Genomic DNA, 22,249 nt, shown 5'->3' with positions numbered 1-22,249 from the left:
TAACGTCAGGAATGGGCCTGTTCGCTAATAGTTGTAGTACTCAGCTCCATTCACAACTCCTCAGATAGTGAAGCAGACATATATATGAGTGAGAGGGGAGCAGAGGGTTATGCAGATAGATTTAGATGAGGAAAGGCGGGAGGAGGCTCTAGTGGAGCACAAACAATGAAATGGATTGATTGGATCGAATGGCCTGTTTCTGTGCCTTATAATTGTGAAAACTGACAGACAGGATGTACTAGAAGGGCTGGTTATGCTTAGAGTGGATAAGTCGCCTGGTCCAGATGGCTTGCATCTCAGAATGCTAAGGGAATTGGGGGAGTGGAGAATGGAAGTGCTTGCTATAATTTTCCAATCTTCCCTGGATGTGGGGGAGGTGCCTGAGGATTGGAACCTGGCAAATGTGACACCATTCTTCAAGAAAGGGTGTAAGAACAATCCTAGTAACTGCAGGCCAGTCAGTTTAACATCAGTAGTGGGTAAAGTTTTAGAAACAATAATCAAGGAAAATATTAATGGGCAATTGGAGAGGTTTAAGCTATTTAAGGAGAGTCAACACGGGTTTGTAAAAGGAAGATCGTGTTTGACTACACTAATTGAATTTTAGATGAAGTAACAGGGAGGATCGTTGAAGGGAATGCAGTGGATGTTGTCTACATGGATTTTCGGAAGGCGTTTGACAAAGTAGCAAATAGAAGGCTGGTTAACAAAATTGAGGCTCATGGAATAGGTAGGTCAGTGGCAGCTTGCATAAGGAATTGGCTTAAGGACAGAAAACAGCGAGTTGTGGTAAATGGCTGTCTTTCAGGCTGGAGGATGGTAGACAGTGGTGTTCCCCAAGGGTCAGAACTGGGGCCACTGCTTTTTTGATATAAATAAATGATCTGGATATTGGAATACAGAGTAGAATTTCTAAATTTGCTGATGACACCAAACTCGGGGGTGTGGCAAACAGTGAGGATGATAACAATCGACTGCATCAGGACATAGAAAGGCTAGCAGAATGGGCAGACACGTGGCATATGGAATTTAATACAGAGAAGTGTGAGGTGATGCATTTTGCAAGAATGAACAGGGAGAGGCAATATACACTTAATGGCAGTTTTAAAGAGTGTGCAGGGACAGGGGGACCTGGTAGTTAATGTGCATCGGTCCCTGAAGGTGGCAGGACATATTGAGAGAGTGGTTAACAAAGCATATGGGATCTTGGGTTTCATAAATAGAGGTATTGAGTAGAAAAGTAGAGAAGTTATGCTGAATCTTTATAAAACGCTGGTTAGGCCACAACTGGAGTATTGTGTCCAGTTCTCGTCACCACACTTTCGGGAGGACATGAATGCACTTGAGAGGGTGCAGAGGAGATTTACCAGAATGGTTCCGGGGATGGGGAGGTTGGAAAAGCGGGATTTGTTTTCATTAGAGTAAAGGAGGTTGAGGGGTGATTTGATAGAGGTGTACAAGATTATGATGGGTTTGGATAGGCTGTTCCCACTAGCTGATGGTACAAAGACTAGGGGACACAGATTTAAGGTTTTGGGCAAGAGTTACAGTCGGGAAGTGAGGAAAAACTTTTCTATGCAGCGAGTGATGAGATCCTGGAACTTGCTGCCAACGGAAGTGGTGGAAGCAGAGATACTCAATGTTTTCAAGGGGGGACTGGATAGGCACTTGAGGGAAATAAACTTGCAGGGCTACGGTGATAGAGCGGGGGAATGGGACTGACTGGACTGTTCTACAGAGAGCCGGCATGGACCCGATGGGCCTAATGCCTCTTTCTGTGCCATGGTGTCTCTATGGCTCTATGACATTGTCCCTTTAAAGAGACACTGCCAATTTAAACATACACAGAGACACTGCCCCTTTAAACAGGCACAGAGACACTGCCCCTTTAAACAGACACAGAGACACTGCCCCTTTAAACAGGCACAGAGACACTGCCCCTTTAAACAGGCACAGAGACACTTCCCCTTTAAACAGGCAGATAATTATTTCGCCGATCCTTCATCGTCGCTGGGTTAAAATCCTGGAACTCCCTCCCTAACAGCACTGTGGGAGTACCTTCACCACACAGACTGCAGCGGTTCAAGCAGGCGGCTCACCACCACCTTCTCAAGGGCAACTAGGGATGGGCAATAAATGCTGGCCTTGTCAGTGACGCCCACATCCCATAAACAAATTAAACAAAATATAAGTGTTGCCCTAAAACGGACACTTGTTGCGATGATTGTTGTTTGATCACTGTGGGACAGCCCAGTCTCACCACCATGTTCGCGCCCGGGTGGCCCTAGAGATGGAGCACGCGGTGTCCGCCGGCGCGCTCGAGTTTTTTCGTGACCGGTGGGCGCCGCGGGGACTGGAGTGTATAATTAGTTTAGACAACCAAATTTTAATTTGATTGGTGAAGGTTTATTTAAAGGGTTATTGGATTTTAGTTACAGTTTATTTGTTAACTTGTTTTGGTTGCACAAAAAGAGGAACCCAGTCTCACCCTTATTGGTCCATCAAAAAGACCCAATGACTGAGGATCGGTTTCGATTCGCAGCGCCTTTTCCACTCACCTCTTTTATAAACCCAGAAATAAACCCTTAAACAAATAAACCCTTTAAATAACCCGATTAATCAAATTAAAATTTGGCCTCTTAAATCGATTACGCACTCCAGTCCCCGCGGCGCCCACCGGTCATGAAAGAGCTCGAGCTCGCCGGCGGACACCGCGTGCTGCCTTTTCCACTCACCTCTTTTGTTGGAACCCAAAAAAAATAAACCCTTAAACAAATAAACCCTTTACATAACCCGATTAATCAAATTAAAATTTGGCCTCTTAGATCGATTACGCACTCCAGTCCCCGCGGCGCCCACCGGTCACGAAAGAGCTCGAGCTCGCCGGCGGACACCGCGTGCTGCCTTTTCCACTCACCTCTTTTGTTGGAACCCAAAAAAAAAAAAAAAAAAAAAAAAAAAAAATAAACCCTTAAACAAATAAACCCTTTACATAACCCGATTAATCAAATTAAAATTTGGCCTCTTAGATCGATTACGCACTCCAGTCCCCGCGGCGCCCACCGGTCACGAAAGAGCTCGAGCTCGCCGGCGGACACCGCGTGCTGCCTTTTCCACTCAATCCCATCCGACCTGACAAGATGCTGTCTCTCAATCAGCACGGACACCCATTGGACGAGAAAAATGCTGACGTCACTTGTCACAAGGGTTTGATTGGTCAACGCACGATTAGAGTCCTGTATAAAGCAGAGCTGCGGGCTGACGCGAAGTAAACAGAGAGATTGAGTGACGATCGGTGAGGTTTGGTCTGATATTCTCTGGAAATAGTTTCGGGGGTTACGGAAGAGCAAGTTTTAATGAGCGGGCGATTGTTTGTTTTCCTTCTGTCTTTAGTTGGGAACCAAAAAGTTTTGGGTTGAATCTGTAGCAGTTTCTGTGCTGATGATGTTTGAGATAGTTGCTGTAATCTCTTATTTATAAGCCGCTGGTTAACCGGCGTGTTTGGTTTTCCAGGTCTTGGGGCGGTCTCCGCTGCTTGATTCCTTCTGATTTAGGCTAAGCCTCTCTTGTAAGCTACTTGGCCGGGAGTGCAGCGCTGCAATCAGAAGAACATAAATAGGCCACTTGGCCCCTCGAGCCTGCTCCGCCATCATTTCTGAACCTCCTTCACACTTTCCTCTATTTGCTGCCACATTACCGTGTCTTCAAGATATGTTAATGCTCATTCCTAACTGAGCTGATTGTCTCCTTCTGATGCAGATCAGATTAAATCTGTCATTTGGTGTAAAACTAGCCGATATGGAGAGCGGTGCCAAAATCAATTTACCTTTTAAACCTTGGAGATGTGGAGTTCCAAAGGCTGTGGTGAGCCCTCTGATTGAACGGGAAGAACTCTGCGATTCCGGTAAGTTGCCTTTCTACTCAATCGGTCTCTGAAATCCAGATGTTTCGGAGATCCCTGGTTTAGCGGCCGAGTCTGGAGAAGGTTCACTCGGTGTCCTGGATGTTTAATGTCTCCTGACTATTAGAACGATCTCTTTTCTAATGGTGTTAATCTTGAGAAACTTACATTCATGTAGCGCCTTTTCATGACCTCTACGTCCCAAAGCACCTTGTGCCCAATAAGACATTAAGTGTAGTCGCTTAAGTTGTGATGTGAGCGTGGAGATTGATCTCAGCCCAGATCTAATGGATTGCCCCACATCTTTCCACTCTCTAATCTTACTCTGGGTTTGTAGAGATGAACTAGATGTAAGTAGAGTTTATACCTTGCCAGTTGGGTGTTGGCAGGGCCCTTGCTCTCGGGAGCTGTGACGGTGACACTGGGCTGCAGGCCCAGGTAGTCTTCAGGCTCTAATTCACTTGCTGGGCCTTAACGGTTTGTTAAATTTTGGAAAATACTTTGAAACTTCTGTTTGAGGAATATATCTTCAGGTGTTGCGCCATTTAATATTTAATCAAACTGGGTCAAAGGAATTGGGAAACAAATTAAACCCGGTCAATCCGCAACACTCGGTCATGATGAGCGGAGTTTAATGCCCACTTTACTGATCAACTTGTGTCGAGCTGTGGTTCTGCTGGTACCGCCCACACCTGAAGGTTATGGGTTAATTCCCGTTACAGACACTTGAGCATTAAAAAAAAATCTAGGCTGAGACTCCAGCGCAGGACTGAGTGCTGCATTGGCTGGAGGGTGAGCTGTTGAACCGAGGCCCTGTCTGCTCTCGGAGATTTAAGATTCTAACAGTGGTTGAAGAGCAGGGAGTTCTCCCTATTGTCCTGGCCAATATTTATCCTCAATCAGTATCACTAAAGCAGATTATTTGGGCACTATCATTGCGGGAGCTTGCTGTGTGCAAATTGGCTGCTGCGTTTCCCACACCGACAGTGACTCCACTTCAAAAGTACTTCTTTGGCTGTGAAGCGCTTTGAGACGTTTGGCGGTCGAAGAGGCGCTAGACTGATGCAAGTCTTTATTTCCCAAGAAAATCTGAACTTTGACCAGAACCGATGCTATCGGACAACAGGAAGAGGCAATTTAGCCCCTCGAGCAATATTCTGCCGTTCAATTAGATAATTGCTGACCTGTGACCTAACTCATACCCGCCTTTTCCCCTTATCCCCTAAATAGCTTTGGTTAACACATCTTGGACTAAGTTTAAATTTAACATTTGAGCTATCAATTGTTTGCGGATGAGTTCCCAAATTCTACCGCCCTGTGTACTGTCATCTCTCCGAGTAATGTTTCACTTTTTTTACACCGAACCTGGTACTGCCGGGTTAGAGACACTTTCGATGTGAAGTTTACTTTTCAAACTTTGCCCCGCCTCTCGGTGACCTGCCCGTCTGACCCGGCCATCCAGGTGGGTCACTCGTGATCTTTCCAAACCAGGCGCTCGAGAGTCTGGGCTCTCAACCCCAGACCAGGCTGGGTTCAAATTACTGCCGTGAACAGACCGAGTCCCGCAGTGTTCAACTTCTCTCTGGGACCGAACCCACTGCCTGCCGCACAGTCTCTGGGCTGGAAGTTCCCGGAGGATTATAACCGGCTGGGTTAGAATGACACGTCGTCATCCTTTGCTGAAGTGGCTTGGGAGAGAATGAACTGTTCTGACTCGGGTTATTGTCTCTCTAACGCTGGGCTGGGATCCCTTTCAAGGCCTGTGATGCAAGATGTGTCTATAATCCTAGAATCCTCTTAAAGCGCAACTTCTGCTTTTGTGACCGACAACCTGCGATGCCCCGGGAGCGCCCGCCGTTTAAATCTAATAGTTAGGAATGGGTCTGTTTGGTGCTTGTATATATGCTCCTAAAATCAAGCGCACCCGAGCGAGTTATTTAAGGTTTGGGGGCCGAGGATTTACCCCGTTCCTTAACCGCTCGCCCTCTGTACCCGGAAGGGCTGCGGATTCTTACTCGGGGGTGTTTCTTGTGGTGTCGAGGGCTCAATCCAGACTCGAATCCTGGAGTTTGTGTAGAAGTGGCTGTAGACTGGCTCAGAATACCGGCTTGGCCTCAGTATCTCGGTTTAAGAGCTGTGACCCCCCCCCGCCCTAAACTCCTGCCTCTCTCCTCCTGTCTCTGCAGAAGGCGGAGCGTCGAGCGCTGGAATCCCCACCACTCCCCCGAACACGGTAAATTCGCTGGCGGCCAGGAGACGGTCCACCGACGGCCGACTGTCCGCTGCTGAGGGTCCGGCCCAGCCTCTGGGGTAAGTAATGCCGAGTCTCCCTCAACCTCCAGTGTCGGAGTCCTTTAGATTGGCCGTGTCACCATTCAGTCTCCACGTTGGCCGTGAAGACCAGGCTCAATGTGAGGAATTAGTTCTGTTTTCCAGGAATTATCCAGGATCTCTAGACCCTGTCTGATACTATCCAGCTTGTCTGTGCTGCACCCCCCCCCCCCCCCCCCCCCCGCCGACCACCGAAGGATTGGTGATTCGCTTCGTGGAGTTGGGGTTCGAACTAGTTTCAACATGGATTTTAGGGGAGATTGCTGGTGCCAGAAATGTAACATAGCATTAATTTAAAAAGCAGACCCTCCAAGGTAGTAATCTCTGGATTATTCCCAGTGCCACGTCCTAGTGAGCAGAAATGGGAGGTGAATGAATGGCTAGAGACATGGTGCAGGAGGGAGGGCTTCAGATCCCTGACACATTGGGAGCAGTTCTGTAGCGGGAGGGGCCTGTTGAAGGCTGGCTTGTACCAGAACAAAGCTGGAACCAATACTTCACAAGTTAATCAATGTTGGGAAGGTTTAAACTAATTCGGCAGTATGGTTGGGCACCAATATGTAGTATTTAGAGTGGAAATAAGATGTACACTACTGAGTTCTAGTTAGAAATACAGAATTGGGTGGGATCATAGAAAATAAAGTCCAAGTTAGGTTTGGAGTGCATGAGTGTGCACAGGTTGGTGAGCTGCAGGTGCAAAAAACCACCAATATGATGTGGCACTAACGAGAACTGGCTCAAATGTGAGGATTGGATGCTTCATATGGTGGTTCCCAAGTCTTCAGGAGATGGGGAGGGGACCAAGCACGAGGGGTAGCAGTTTTGATTGAGGAAAATATTATTCTAAATGTCCTTGAGGATCAAAGGCAGAATCTTTGATTTGTAGTTGAGAAACAGTGTGGAGATATTGGGCTACTTGGTGTATTTTATAGGCCATTAAATAGTGAAGGCGATACATGGGCAGATTTTTCAAAAACTAGAGATGCATGAACGATAGTAGTGATAATGGGAGACATTAACTCCCTCTATGGAATGGGGCTGTGATTTTTCAAGGAGGGAATTCGGGTGTGCTCAGGAGAAATTTATTGATCAGTAGGTTTATTAACAAGAGGAAAGGAGGCATTGCTGGATGTAGTCCTGGGAACTAACTATCAATTGGTGAATGTAACATTTGGAGAGCATCTCGAATATTTATCATAGTATGGTAAGATTTAGTCTAGTTATGGAGGGCTATTTTCAGTGAATTGATTGGATCTGGCCCGGGTAAATTGGAGTTGCAAGACTTGATGTCAGACATGACAAACCATGAGGGTGAAACCAATCGACTGCAACAGGAGATAAAGGTTAACAGAATAGGCTGACAAGTGGCAGGTGGAATTGAAGTGAGGTGATGCATTTTGGCAGAAGGAACGGAGAGGCAATATACACTTAATGGCACAGCTTTAAAGTGTGCAGGGACAGAGGGACCTGGGAGTTAATGTGCATAGGTCCCTGTAGGTGGCAGGACATAGTGGTTAACAAAACATATGGCATCTTGGGCTTAATAAATAGAGGTATTCAGTAGAGAAGTTATGCTCCAGCTTTATAAAGCGCTGGTTAGGCCACAATGGGAGTATTGCGTCCAGTTCTAGTCACCACACTTTAGGAAGGATGTGAAAGTCCTTGAGGGTACAGACGAGATTTACCAGAATGGTTCCAGGGATGAGTAATTGCAGTTACGTGGATAGTGAAGCTGGGGCGGTCCTCCTTGGAGCAGAGGCGGCTAATCGGCTGTTTAAGTGTTTAAAATCATAAAGGGTTTCGAAAACTTCTTCCAATGCCTGAAGGGTAGCTCCCGAGGGCACAGATTTAAGGTGATTGGCAAAAGAACCAGAGGCGACATGAGAAACTTTTTTACGATTGGTTAGTATATGGAATGCACTGCCTGCTGGGATGGTGGATGCCGATTGAACAGTAGCCTTAAAGGGAATTGGATAAATACTTGCAGGGGATAAAAGTGCACGGATATGGATTGCACGCCGAAAGAACAGACTCTCGAACTCTACTCTCTGGATATCGTGACTGTCGGCCTTGCTCTGCCGGCTCCTCACTTCACAGATCACTGGCTGCACGTGGAACAGTCAGCTCGAATGCTGTCTGAAGACTCGCCTTGTTAATTCAGCCTGGTTACATCCCGCGAGCCGGGGTTGCGGTTCATTGAGCCTCTTTAAACTGTGGCCAGAAATCGGCTGGCTTCTCCCACCTGCCCAATTTGGTCACCTTTGAGAACTGGCTGGTCTTGGTGGTAATTTCTCCCACCGCCAGTTGCTCATATCTCGGCTTCACCAGTAATTTGTCCGATAAATTAAGCTCGAGTTCCTTTCCAGAATAGCGGCCGATTCACCAGGTAGTTAACTCCCAGTCAGGACTAACTGAATATGGTATTAATAACCAACAGGTTTCACTTGGTTCCATATAACGCTTCCTTATTTCAGCCTGAAGATGGCCTCCCTCTTAAAGATAATAGGATGTTAAATGAATCGCCCTCTCTCCCGGCAGGCTTGCTGCAGCCCAACAATCGGGAGGTGCTCGAGGTCACGTGGTGATCCCCCGCAGACCCCAGCTGACTCTACCTCGAACTCCCACAGTTCTCAAGTAAGTTGCAAACACGTCGGTCCGAACTGGGCTTGTTACTTCAGTGTCCAGCTTCCCCCATGACTTGACTTTTTAGGGCGGTGCATTTTAACCGAGAATCAATCAGTGGGATAAATGCGTGGCTCCTGTTGCAACTGTTCTTTCTCACGGTCACGGGTCTGATGGGGGCCAGGGAAAGATTGCCTTGTTTCCCTTGCCAATAGTTGGGCTACAGCTAGAGCCCTGCATACAGCTTTGGGGTCACCATTAAAGGAAATGTGATTGCACTAAAAGTACAAGGGAGATTTACCAGGATGTTGACGGGACTGGAGAGCTTTAGCAATGAGGAATGATTGGATGGGCTGGGGTGGTTTTCATTGGATGGGGTGGCTTTCATACTGGGGTCCAGATAGTGGATAGGACGGACCTATTTCAGTTAGAGGTCAATAACGAACAGATTGAAAGTCGTCTTCAGAGGAGTTTAGAAATGTTCACCCGTGGGGTGGGGGGGGTCTGTAACTCGCTGCCTGAGAGGGTGGTAGAGGCAGAGACCCTCATCGCATTACATAGTACTTGGATATGCACAGAGTAGTAACCTGTAAAATACGAACCAAAAGATGGAAAGTGGGATTAGACTAGATGGCTATTTCGACATTACATGATGGGACGAATGGCATCCTTCTGTACCGTAAACTTCCGATTGTGATTTCCACCAATCCCGATTCACCGCATTGAGCCTCTATCTGCTGTCACCCGTGCTAACTGCTCCCCTGTCAAATCAAACCTCGAGAGTTTCGGATTTGCCTCGGATTCATCAGGATTAGTTAAGTGAAGTCATGCCGCCCAAAAGTCAGTGTCCGGATATTGCCTTTTGAGACCTGTGTAAATTCTAAATTCACGCCGCTTCTTGCAGTGATTCCCTGGGTTAAACGCACCACTTAATAATTAAAACCGATCTCATCTTAATTCCTTAGTCTGGACCTGATTTCTACCGCTTCAGTGTTGGACCATCAGGTGTCCCCACTATCCATTTAGAATAAGAGGTGGGGATGGGGAATGGCTCCAGTGTAGTGTCACCTCTGGTCTTGTAAATCGGATTCTGAGGTGTTGGCTCCCTGTCTGTTGTCCGTGCGTGAGGCTCAAACCCGCGCAGTTCAATTATCTAACCAGGAACTAGCGACCCTCCAGTGACTGGGGCCGAGGGGAAGTAGGACTGGGAATAGAAGTGACCATTGCAGATCTGGTGATTTTTGAAGTTCAGAGCCAGATTAGCTATCGCAGCCCCGCTAATGGGTGACTTGTGGTAAGGAAGTCTACAGGACTCCGAGCTGGTCTCGCTCACCCCGAAGGTTTGAGCCTTCACTCGATGCTAGAGGACATTTTCCCTCCGAAAACCTGAACGTAAACAGCCCGAGACCTAGCTAGAGGATCATCACCAGCTGTTCAGGTCCTGGCACCTGGCCTAATTCCTGCTCACCTTGTAAATTACTGCGTTTGGGGTGCAAATTGGACCTGGCTTTTCTTAGGAATTCGCCGCTTTGTGGGAGTGAGGCAGGGAGGAGACAGCTGCGGCTCAGTTGGGAGCACCTTCGCCTGAGTGAGAAGGTTGTGATTTCAAGTCTCACTGCAAAAACCTGTACAATAATCTAGGCTGACACACTCAGTACTGCAGTGGAGTGCTGCACTGTTGCTGGTGCTCGCCTTTCAGATGAGGCATTCAACCCAGGCCCGTCTGTTCTCAGATGGACGTAAAATCTCCCATGGCACTAATTCGAGAAACAACAGGGGAGTCATCCGTGGTGTGCTGGCCAATAATATTCCATCAATCAACGTCAGTGAAACAGATTATCTGCAACAATACAAGAAAATACTGCAGATGCTGGAAATCTAAAATATAAACAGAAAATGCTGGAGATACTCAGCAGGTCAGGCAGCATCTGAGAAACAGATTTAACGTTTCATGTCGATGACCTTTCGTCAGAACTGGAAAAAGCAGGAATGGAACAGATTTTTAAGCAAATGCAGGGGCTGGGAAAGTGGGGAGGGGATGAAAGAACAAAGGGGAAGGTCTGTGATGGGATACAAGGCAGGAGAGGTTCCGACATATTCAAGGCAAAAGGAGGTGGTAATGGGACAAGTTAAACAAAGTATCAGATTAAACGTTTTCTAGTCTTTGTGGGAGCTTGTGTTCAGATTGGCTGGCACGTTTCCTACATTACAACAGTGACTACACTTCCAAGTTCTAAAGCGTTTTGGGACGTGATGAGCTATAAAACAGGTCTTAAAATAAACTTGCTTTCTTTTTGGAGAGCTTGAATTGTTGGTGCGAATCAAGTTCATGAAGAATAGACTGTCTAATTTGTAGTGTTGGCCAGACTGCGTGAACTAACTGCCAACTCCGCTTTTCTGGGTGAACTAACCACATCTGTGCTTCCCTTTACCCCCTAGGCGGTCCAGGAGCCATGTATACTGGAGGCCAATGAGCTCGGAGGAGCGGGAAATGTCAACAATCGCTCGATTACAAAGGGAGACGGCAGAGCACAGGCGGCTCAATGAAGCAATGATGCATCTCGCGATTGCTGGCACAAGTAAGCTAGTTGACTGCGCGTGGCTGATCTGGCAGAGATTCCACGTGTACCTTTTGTAGGGAGGTGTCTATAGCCAGTGTTGGAGAGATGAAATGCAAGGTTCATTAATGCTATTTCGTGAGGATGACTTGAGATAGTCCACAGGCTATTTGTAACCCACTGAACTATGGGGAGACGGCTGTGTATGGGGTGCGTAGGTTGTATTGCCTTCTAAGTAATTCAGATTCTGTTTCTACAACTGGAACTCTACCTGCGATGATCTAGAGTTGAGCTACCTGCGATGATCATCTACAGAATTGAGTTCAATTTGATTCCCAACATTGTCCATTCTAAAAGCTCATTTTTCATGATTGTCACTGTCAGCAGTTTCATCTGAGTCTGTTCTACAAGGGAAAGAATCCCGGACCATTAGCCAATTCCATCAATCAGTTAGTTGATCAGAGGCTGATGGTCAGTATTTAACACAGCGGCAGAGGCTAATTGGGTCCGTTTGAAGATCGGCTTCTTTAATCTGCTGAGCTTGGAGTCACCAGTCGTCTGTATCTGTATTGTCTCTTCCACTTGGGGAAGTCTCTTCCCAGCAGGATGGCCTGGCACCACATCTCTACTGAGCATCCTGGGGATGGCTAGTGCTGAATGCTTTTACTGGCAGTGACTTCAGAGTGGCCTCAATTCCTTCTGGGGCCCTGGATCATTCTTCCTGTGCCGATACATAAGGCAGTAGCCAAACAACACTGCTCCATTCTATCTTGGGCTTTTAACTCCAGCTCATCCTTTCAAGTTCACTTCAGCTGCATCCCTGTTGGGTTGTGTCCAGCTCCACATTTCTTTCGGATCCTTGTCAGGAATTCAGAATATAATCAATCCAGGTCCATCTTCTCTTCTGGCTAGTGGCATGCAGTACACTTGGGCCACTGGATCACAGTAAATCTATTAGGATAAATGATCGTCCACGAGAAAACATTGGGTGGGGGCTCCCACTATCAATGGCCTCCAGGATCTTGCCCAAGTGGTTGAGATGGTTCTATGAAGGAGCGGGCACATCACTGAGTGATCATTGCCATATTCCAATGTAGAGCTGCTGACATTTTCAAGTGGTGTCCCTCTTGAGATGGATGATGGCCAGTGAATTGCTGTCACTGATGCTCTGCCAGAGTCCCACAACTCTGCCCCAAGGCGTGAGACTGTCCTGGGCCTTAATCAGCACCGCAATAGGTGGACCATTTCTCAAGTTCTAGGAGAACTTGAATATTGACCTTGTGCCCTTCTGAGCTGCGTCACTCCAAACGCCCTCCTGTTAATTCTGAAATGGTTCCCTGCTCTGCTGATGTATCCAGTTTTATAGAATGTTTCTTGCTGTTCGCCTCCACTTGCACTACAGCAACCTCCCTGCTGTGGGCTTTCAGTTAATAAGGATTCAGAAAGTGAAAACCCTGCAACTTTTAAATTCTGGAGGTGATATCCCAAGTGGGAAGCAGCGAGACCCATGAGGATACACCCAGATTTCCAATATGCATCGAAGATTCCACATGACAAACTATGGTTGACTAAAGGGTTCAGAGATTACATTATAGGCTGTGGTGCAAACAGGCTATTTGGCCCAACCTGTCCATGCTGGCATTTATGCTCCACTCGAGCCTCCCCCTGTCTTTCATCATCCTCTATCTGGCCCTCTATTTCTCTTCTCCCTTAAGTACATCCATACTATTTGCTTCAACCACTCCGTGGTAGCGAGTTCCACATTCTCACTGAGTAAAGAAGTTTCTCCTGAATTCCCTATTTGATTTCTTGGTGACTATCTTATATTGATGGCCTCGAGTTATGATCTTCCCCACAAGTGGAAACACTCTATCTACACTAGCAAAACCTTTCATAATTTTAAAGACCTCTTGGGTCACTACTCAGCCTTCTCTTTTCAAGAGAATGGAGACCCAGCCTGTCCATCCTTTCCTGAAGCCAGCTAGTTATCCATTTTGCTGCTTGTCCCCTGACTCTGCATTCTCTGACTTTGTTCATCAGTCTCTTATGTAGTACCTTATTTGAATGCCTTTTGCAAATCTAGATAAATTACATCTACTGCATCACCCTTGTCTGCTCTCCGTTACCTCTTCAAAAAAATTCAGAGGTTGAACAAACAAGACTTTCCCTTTTGAAATCCATGTTGACGATTCCTTTTTTGGCATTTCTAGATTTTTTTTTTTTTTTTTTTTTTTTTTTTTTTTTTTTTCTCTCGTAGGTATTCCATTTATATTTCCTACCACCATTAAGCTGACTGGTCTATAGTTCCCTGAACATGTTCTATCTCCTATATACGTATTTCAGCTAACCACCAGTCCTCTGGCACCACCATTTTTTAATGGAAAAATGGTATGAGCCTATCTCTTCCCTAGATTATTTTAAAATGTGCAGATGTAACCCATCTGGACCAGGTTTTTTCTTAGTTTGACCAGTTTATTTAATATCTCAATGCACATTTCTAATTTTGCCTTCCAGCGTCATGTCCACCTGTTCTATCTCCCTGGTAAATACAGAAGTCAGTAATTATTTAATTTCTGCCATCTCTCTATCGCTGCCTGTGGTATTATCCTGTCCATCTTAGTGGCCCTATTCCCATTCCGACCTGCCTTTTTTTTAGCTTGTCTAAAATATTTTTCTACATGTTCCTTGATTTAATTTCATAGTTCCTCTTTGCCTTCCTAATTGTTGACTTATCTCCTAATCTCGTCGTATTCTCCCTTATGCTCTCCCCTTGCTGTCCACGTAATGTATGCCTTTCCTTACCCTCATTTTTCCCTTGTGGCTTTATTCATCCATGATATCTGTGTTTAGTTTTTTAGCAGAATCTCGAGAATGCGAGCTTGTGTGAAGGATAGTGGGCACTTGCTAGTCAGGTTGAGGGTCAAAGGTGAGCATCGGGTCTTGTGGGCAGACTGGGGAAGGCCTGATGCCTTTCCCATCTTGAGTTGATCTACAGGAAGAAATTGGATTCATCAATTCAATGTAAAAATGGCAAATTTGTAGCTAAAGCTGGGACCGGGTAAAGAGGTGGTTGTGTGGGGGAAAAACCGGAGGGAATTTGGATGGAGCAGTGTCTGTTAAGTACCTATCGGTAGTGTGGAAATGGCAAATGCGTGTTGGGTCTTTAAGTGGACTGAGCTATCCGGTGCCGCCTTCAATCTTGTGATCTCCTCTCAGGTCAGAACATGAGGAATTCCATCCCGCTCACCAGGCCGATGAATATACAGCTCCACACAAACAGGCCAGCCGAAGGTCACCGGGAGTCCGGATCAGACCAAGAGTACAAACTGTCGCACTTCATCAAGGATCTCCGCAAGTACCCGCCCTCGGTGAGTGAACACCGAGAACCACGGTAACATTTCACCATCCATTTAACGCTGAGAGGAATCCCAAGATACCTTGAGCCGTTTCTCATTAAAAGCCCTGATGCCTACATAAACAGGAGCAGGCTATTTAGCCCCTCGAACCTGTTCTGCTATGAGATCATGGCTGATCTCTGACCTAACTGCATATACTCGCTTTTGCCCCATATCCCTTACTACCTTTGGTTAACGATCTATCCATCTTAGATTTAAAATTAATAATTGATCCCAGCATTAATTGCCGTTTACAGAAGTTCGAAACTTCTAACACTATTTTATGTGGAAGCGTTTACTAACTTCACCCCTGAAAGGTGTGGTTCCAATAGGCTATGTCCCCCTAGTCCTAAACTCTCCAACCAGCAGTAATAGTTTATCTCTACCTTCAGTTCGCTTTCATATCTTTAACTTCTCTAAATCCACTTAACCTTAAATGCTAGCTAATACCACTCCTGTTCGTATAATTTCTCCTCGTAAGTTAACCCTTGGCAGTCAGGTATTCTGGTAAACCTACACTGCACACCCTCCAAGGCCAAGCCAATAATATCCTTCCTGGTGCCCAGAACTGCGCTCAATTCTGCAAGTGTGGTCTAACCAGGCCTTTGTCTAACTGTAACATAACTGCTACCTCTTTCCCCTTGGTTAATCCTAGAGATATAAGACCAGCATTCCATCAGCTATTTTTGATTATTTTCTGCAGCTGTCCATGAAATTTTAGATCTATGTACATGGCGGGAGGCCTTTTTTAGACCTCTACTGTTACTAGCTTTTCACCATTTGGAAAGTACTCTGATCTATCCTGCGTTAAAAAGTGGATGACCTCCCACTTGCTTTGAAATCCATTTGCCACAGTTTTGCCCATTCTACACTGCTCAGTGCTACCTATCTCCGTCATCGTCAAACTTGGATATGTGCCTTTCTATTCCATTTAGTAATAGTGAATAGTTGAGGCCACAACACATTCCTGTGGGACACCACTAGTTACCTGCCAATTATCCCTGCTGTCTCCTGCCGCTCAGCCAATTTCCTAACAAGTCAATGATTTCCCTTTAATTCCATGAGCTTGAACTTTTAGCTAACAGTTGAGGAATTTATCGAATGCCTTTTGGAATTCCATAGACCCTCCTCCGACTCCACCTCCGTCAGCCATGACCTGTCTTTCACAGATCCATGTAGGCTTTCTGATCAGCTGCCACTTTTCAAATGTTTAGTCTCTGCATCCTTGGACTCTAGTAATTTCACAACAGGTGTTAGGCTAACTGCTCTAATTCCTGGTTTCACACTCCTTGAATAGTGAGTAACCTGCCGTTTTCCCACTAAAGGAATGGTGGTTGAATCGAGGATTTTGGAACATTATAGTTGGCGCATCTGGCATGTTCTTATCTGCTCCCTTTAAATCCCTGGGATGGGAGCTATCGGGTCCTCGAATTTGTCACTTAGTGCCATTCATTTCCCCGTTACTGTTTGCTTTCGTTGAGTCCACATTTCGTTGATGTCTGGCATTATTCAACATGGCCACCATTTCCGTATTTTCACTTATCGATTTTCAAGGGGGCGCACGTCACTCGACCACCCGCTTTTTCCTAATAAACGTAAATAATTGAAAGTTTGGTGCCATACTGAGCAGACAAAGTCCATGCTGTAATTGAGTACAAGGAAATGGCAGACTTGCGAAATAATAAGAGGAAACGGTGTAGAATTAATTGGCTTTAAATCTAAGAATGGTAACGGGGGCTGAAGATTGACAAATCTCCATTACATTAGTAGTAGATTGACTGAGCACTTGGACAACGGAGCCAGCATCGCGTTGTAAAGGGTAATTGATTTGCCTATTTTTCTTGGTCACGTTGTAAATTTATTTAAATGGAAATTAACTTAAAGGAGTTGGTGCATCTTGGTAAGGGAAATGAGTCCACAATCCTTGGTAAACATTGAAATGGAGTAGAGGAGGAAATTTCTCGAGGAACAGATTCTCAAATCAAAAGTAGCAACAGCAAGGTCGGTTTAAGAGCGCATACAAACCAAACACTGGGTTTTACTAGAAGCAAAGAATTGAAGAGAAGTTCTGGTTAATTTGTATAGGACTTCCTGTACTGTACACGTGATCTCTATATTGAAAAATGAGGCACTGGAGAAGGCTCATCTGTGCAAGACCATCAGGAAAGGCTAACGGGCTCTGAGGTGACCTGATGGAAGTCTCTAGTTATGCGGGGCTTTGGGGGAAACAACTAGACAGATGTGTCTGCTTGTGCAGAACCCAAAACTAGATCATATGATGGTCCCTAATTAAACCGAATAAGGTTTCAAGAACTACTTAGTTGATAGAATGTGGAACTGGATACCACGAGGGTAGTTGAGGCAAATAGTATAGATGCAGTTAAGGAGCAGCTACGTTAACAAGGGAGAAAGGAATACAAGGTTCTAACCATGGAGTTGGTGAACTAGGGTTGGAAGGAAGCTCTTGTGTAGCTTACAGCAGTAGAACTGAGCAGCCTGTTCCTGTGCTAGGGATCCTATGTAATTCTATGGATATTGCTGGAGTTCTTTGAGGAAGTAACATATAGGGTGGATAAAGGGGAACCAGTGGACGTAGTGTATTTAGATTTCCAAAAGGCATTTGACAAGGTGCCACTTTTATTGCTTAAGATAAAAAATCACAGGATTGGGGGTAATATTCTGGCATGGATAGAGGATTGGCTATCAAACAGAAGGCAGAGTTGGGATAAATGGTTCATTCTCAGACTGGCATTCTCCAACTGGCAATCAGTAACTAGTGTTCTACAAGGGTCAGTGCTGGGTCCCCAACTCTTTACAATCTAACGATTTGGAGGGGAGGGGACAGTGTAACATATCAAAGTTTGCAGATGATACTAAGATGGGGGGGAAAAGTAGGGAGTGAGGAGGACATAAAAAAAAAATCTGCAAGGGGACATAGACAGGCTAAGTAAGGGGGCAGAGATTTGGCAGATGGAATACAATACTGGAAAGTGTGAGGTTATGCACTTTGGCAGGAAAAATCGTAGAGCAAGTTATTATCTTAATGGCAAGAAACTGGAAAGTACTGAAGTACAAAGGGATCTGGGGGTCCTGGTGCACGAAACTCAAAAGGTTAGTATGCAGGTGCAGCAAGTGAATAAGAAGGCCAATGGAATGTTGGCTTTCATTGCTAGGGGGATGGAATATAACAATAGGGAGATATTGCTTCAGTTGTACAAGGTATTGGTGAGACTGCACCTGGAATACTGCATACAGTTTTGGTGTCCATACTTAAGGGACATACTTGCGCTCGAGTCAGTACAAAGAAGGTTCACTCGGTTAATCCCGGGGATGAGGGGATGGACATATGAGAAGTTGAGTAGATTGGGACTCGACTCATTGGAGTTCAGATGAATGAGAGGCGATCTTATTGAAACATATAAGATTGTGAAGGGGTTGGATCGGGTGGATGCGGGGAGGATGTTCCCGATGATGGGTGAAACTAGAACTAGGGGGCATAGTCTTCGAATAAGGGGCTGCTCTTTCAAAACTGAGATGAGGAGGAACTACTTCACTCAGAGGGTGGTAGGTCCATGAAATATACTGCCCCAAAAATCTGTAGAATCTACATTACATTTTTAAATAGAAATACAGTTTCCTGGGAATTAAGGGTTACAGGGAGCGGGCAGGAATTTGGACATGAGTCTAGGTTTGGATCGGTCATGGCACTGTGGGGAGCGGGCCCAGAGGCCGTGTAGCCTGATCCTGCTCCTATTTTGTGTGTCTAATTGTTAGATTCAGGAGATGGTTCTGTGATAGTGGATTGGCGGTTAGGATCAGATCAGCCATGATCTTATTGAATGGCGGAGCAGGCTCGAGGGGCCGATTGGCCTGCTCCTGCTCCTATTTCTTATGTTATATGGACTTCAGAAATAGTCAAATATGGTTTCACGAAATAGACTGGCATAAATGAAAGCACATTGAAAAGGAGGCAGTCATTCGACATTGGTTAGCAGGCAGGAGACAGTCGGGCTACTGGACATGTACTCCAATTGGCAGGTTGTGACTGGTGGTTCCCCTAGGGAATCCGTACTAGGGCGTTAGCTTTTCACTTTCAATGAGTTGGATGAAGGAATAGAGATGCGTATACCTAAGTTTGTTGACGAGAGCGAGTTAGATGGCGCAGTTAGTATAGGTGGGAACAGCAATTTTCAAAAGGCCACTGATCGAGCAAAACTGTGGCCAGATGGAGTTTAATGTAGGGAAGTGAGGTCATCCGGTTTAGACCCTGAGTAACTTGGATCCGAGTATTTTTTAAATGGTCAGCTAGGAACTGGAGGAGTAGAGATTGAGGCACATGAGGCACATGAGCAGATCATTAAACTAGTGGACAAGTACAAATAACTTTACAAGGCTATGGGATGTTGGGCTTCCTCGAGTGAAGGCCATCAGTGGAAGTAGTTGGTTGTACAGAGCTCTGTTTGGACCACCTCTGGAGAACTTGGTTCAGTTCTGGGCAACGCGCCTCGGGAAGGATGTATTGGCCTTGGAGGTGCAAGACATTGTATGCATTGATATCAATCCTGGGATTGGCAGAGTAGATTGAGATTCTGCACTAACGCTAATGTCATTCCAGACACGCTCAACCAGAGGATGCACCGTGCCAAGACCGTTCAACTTGTCTTGCCCCAGGAAAAAGGAGTGCGACGATGCGGCTCTCGGGCAGTATATCTCGATGGCAGAGTACATTGACGTGTTTGAACATCGCACACAAGCGAGAGGCGGCAAGCGGGCCAGGCGCCAGGAGACACCAGGTACTGCAGTCGGCTCTTCCGACCATTCTCGGAGGCCTTCTATCTTCGCCCCCCCCCCCCCCCCCCCCACATGACCTTCTCCGCGCTGTGCCTGTTGGAGAATTGGGCCTCAAGCCATTTCTCAAGTATTTTTAGAGCCGGGAGAGGCCTCGCCAACTCCGGGCTGGATTTGAATCTGACCCCAGAGGTAAACTGACAGCGTCTGAGCTGAGACTCTGCAAACTAATGGCTCCCGGCTCTGGACATTGAGACCCAGGAATCATCCGTTTGTTTCCCAAAAGGACCCTGGGGATTGGAGTCTCGTTCCCTGACGGGCTATTAGAGGGAGGTCGGGGGATGAACGGGCCCGCACTCTTCCTCATTGTCAATCTGCTCTAATTGTGCCGCACCCACCAATTAATCTACAAAGAACGGGGTAAAGGGAAGCTTGTTTAAACTGAACTGAAATAACGGGGGGGGGGCCGCGGGTAACCATCAAACCCTGGATTTATATCCACCTATACTACTAACTGCGCCATCCAACTCGCTCTCGTCAACAAACTTAGGTATACGCATCTCTATCCCAGCGGGTTGAGACATGAACGGGAGGATCTCGGGTCCTGCTGACTGACTCGGTCTATCGCGGGGTGTCCGGGACACAAACTATTAGAGCGGGGCCGGGGTGAGTCCAGCTAGTCAGAAGTCACTGTCTTGAGACTGAATTCCGCGTTTCTCTTTCCCTCTGCACTTTACAGATGAACAAGGCGGGTTGTGGCTAAAGGGAGACTGTGAAATCCGGGATCAGTGAGCAGTCGAGAGTCGGAATATCCTGATCAGTGTGTCCGTTTGTCGTTGCTCAGTCCGGTCTTATCCAAGGGTCTCCTTTGTGAAAACTCTTCCATGTCTTCGTTTTACTACTGCCACCGGTATAATCCTCAACTTGCGGTCATTGAATGATTCCGGTCCGGTTTAGTGTCTCGTCAAAACCCAACCAGGCCGCGGAACTGTTTCCTAAGCTGAAATTTTGAAAACGGGCCAGCGCCCGAGAGGTAAAATTTTGTGCCCGGGTTTATTTCACTGCTCCAAGGTCACGCGGTCTCAGCGGGTCAGTGAAATTTTATTCCTTCAGACCGATCCGCCCTCCGTTGGCGCTCACCCGGCCGATTCCATCAGTCGCTGACATTGGATCAGAAATGTTTAACTTTGTTTGAATAGTGATGCACGAGTCTTCTTCCCCCCCCCCCCCCCCCCCCCAATCCAAACCTCCTTCTCTCTCCTTGTATCTGGTTTCGAAGATGCTGATGACCGTGACTGCGGTCCCAGGGGAGCCGGGCAGTAAGTGGCCAGGGATTGTCAAACTCGGTAATTGTATGGATGTGGTTTTAATGTTTAATGCTTGTTTGTACTTAATAAAGACCTTCCACGTAAGGTTCTGGTCTCCGGTGTTTGGGTCTTGAACAGCCGAGCTTATTCCGGGTGAAGTGAAATTCTCTGTCGCAGGAATAGCAAATGAGACTGGGCCGGAGCCGGTTAAACTCTGGGTTAGATCTTGTTGTATTGCGAATATCCGGTGGTGCATCAACAGATTTCGGGAATGTCCAGTTTTTGAATAATGTGATGGGTTTTTTCTTGCCTCTTTTTTTTTTTGCTGACCTGACCTCACCTCATTAGGCCGCTCCTCCTGTTCACGGACTCGCCCCGCTGGCAATGGAGGCCCAGCCGATTCACCGAGTTTAATGGGCTAACTCAGGACTCGGGTCCCCAGTCCCAGCACGGTCAGTGTTCCATATCCAACCATCAGTCTGAACCGCTGCTGCCACCTGCCTTTAACCCTTAATAACCAAAGCATTATTACCTCGAGTGCTTGAGCTCTCCCCGCCACACCCGCTCCTTGTTCTCATCGACATGTTGCAGGATTTCACAGGGCTGGCAGCGTGCGTTTGGAGTAATAAGCGCCCCACAAGTTCCAGCTTTCCGCATGCAATGGTGCCCATCCGCTAGAAATTCACTTACGCTGGCACAGGGTTGGGCATTTATTGAGGTGTATAAAAATGAGGGGCCTAGATAAAGTGGATAGAAGAGGGGTCAAAAACCAGGGGAGACAGATTTAAAGTAATTGGTGGAAGGTTTAGAGGGGATTTGAGGGGAAATGTCTTCACCCAGAGGGTCGTGGGGGTCTGGAACTCGCTGCCTGAAAGGGCGGTAGAGGCAGGAACACTAAACACATTTAAAAAGTACTTGGATGTGCACTTGGGATGCTGGAACCTGCAGGGCTACGGACCAAGAGCTGGGAAGTGGGATTAGGCTGGATAGCTTTTTGTTGGCCGGCACGGACACGATGGGCTGAAATGGCCTCCTTCCGTGCTGTAACTTTGATTCGCCCAACAACTGCCCAGCCAATACCCACCAAACCCTTGCGCCTTCTTGCAACTGCATAAGGCTTTAAATAATTGGTAACTATTTACATTTGCTTACATTTAAAATTAGGCTTTTTTCCTGGTTAAAGTTTTTTTTGTTTACATGGTAATTTTTGAACCTGTGATTTACTTTTATTTCAGCTGTGTAATTGTATTCTTGAGGATTTCTATTCTGCTTGTGGAGGGTTCACTACGTAAATGGAATCCCATGAGCACAATGGGAATCCCCCTTTGTCATTGGTTGGCCTGGCCC

The 22,249-nt window shown here is 46.4% G+C and overlaps 1 protein-coding gene across 1 annotated transcript; it reads left to right on the top strand.

Annotated features, from left to right (window-relative positions):
- Positions 1-3,661: 3,661 nt before the first annotated feature.
- LOC147119754 (targeting protein for Xklp2-like) lies at positions 3,662-21,007 on the top strand. The gene is made up of 7 exons (XM_085985246.1): positions 3,662-3,904; positions 6,088-6,211; positions 8,771-8,866; positions 11,294-11,433; positions 14,629-14,780; positions 19,423-19,600; positions 20,335-21,007. Exons 1-7 carry the CDS (start codon positions 3,754-3,756, stop codon positions 20,385-20,387), a joined length of 894 nt encoding a protein of 297 aa, XP_085841372.1. The 5' UTR covers positions 3,662-3,753; the 3' UTR covers positions 20,388-21,007.
- Positions 21,008-22,249: the final 1,242 nt, after the last annotated feature.

The sequence above is a fragment of the Somniosus microcephalus genome, chromosome 4, assembly GCF_052327205.1.
Source record: "Somniosus microcephalus isolate GS21.2 chromosome 4, FLI_Smic_1.0, whole genome shotgun sequence".
Taxonomy (NCBI): Eukaryota; Metazoa; Chordata; class Chondrichthyes; order Squaliformes; family Somniosidae; genus Somniosus; species Somniosus microcephalus.
Note: the sequence above shows the minus strand (reverse complement) of the source record. Positions and strands in the feature narration are given on the sequence as shown.

Bases quoted from the DNA above. Each gene is read 5' to 3' on its own strand.
- LOC147119754 (XM_085985246.1), top strand. From the start codon at position 3,754: ATGCAGATCAGATTAAATCTGTCATTTGGTGTAAAACTAGCCGATATG. The intron at 6,212-8,770 runs GTAAGTAATGCC...CTCTCCCGGCAG, and splicing joins GGTCCGGCCCAGCCTCTGGG to GCTTGCTGCAGCCCAACAAT. The intron at 11,434-14,628 runs GTAAGCTAGTTG...ATCTCCTCTCAG, and splicing joins TCTCGCGATTGCTGGCACAA to GTCAGAACATGAGGAATTCC.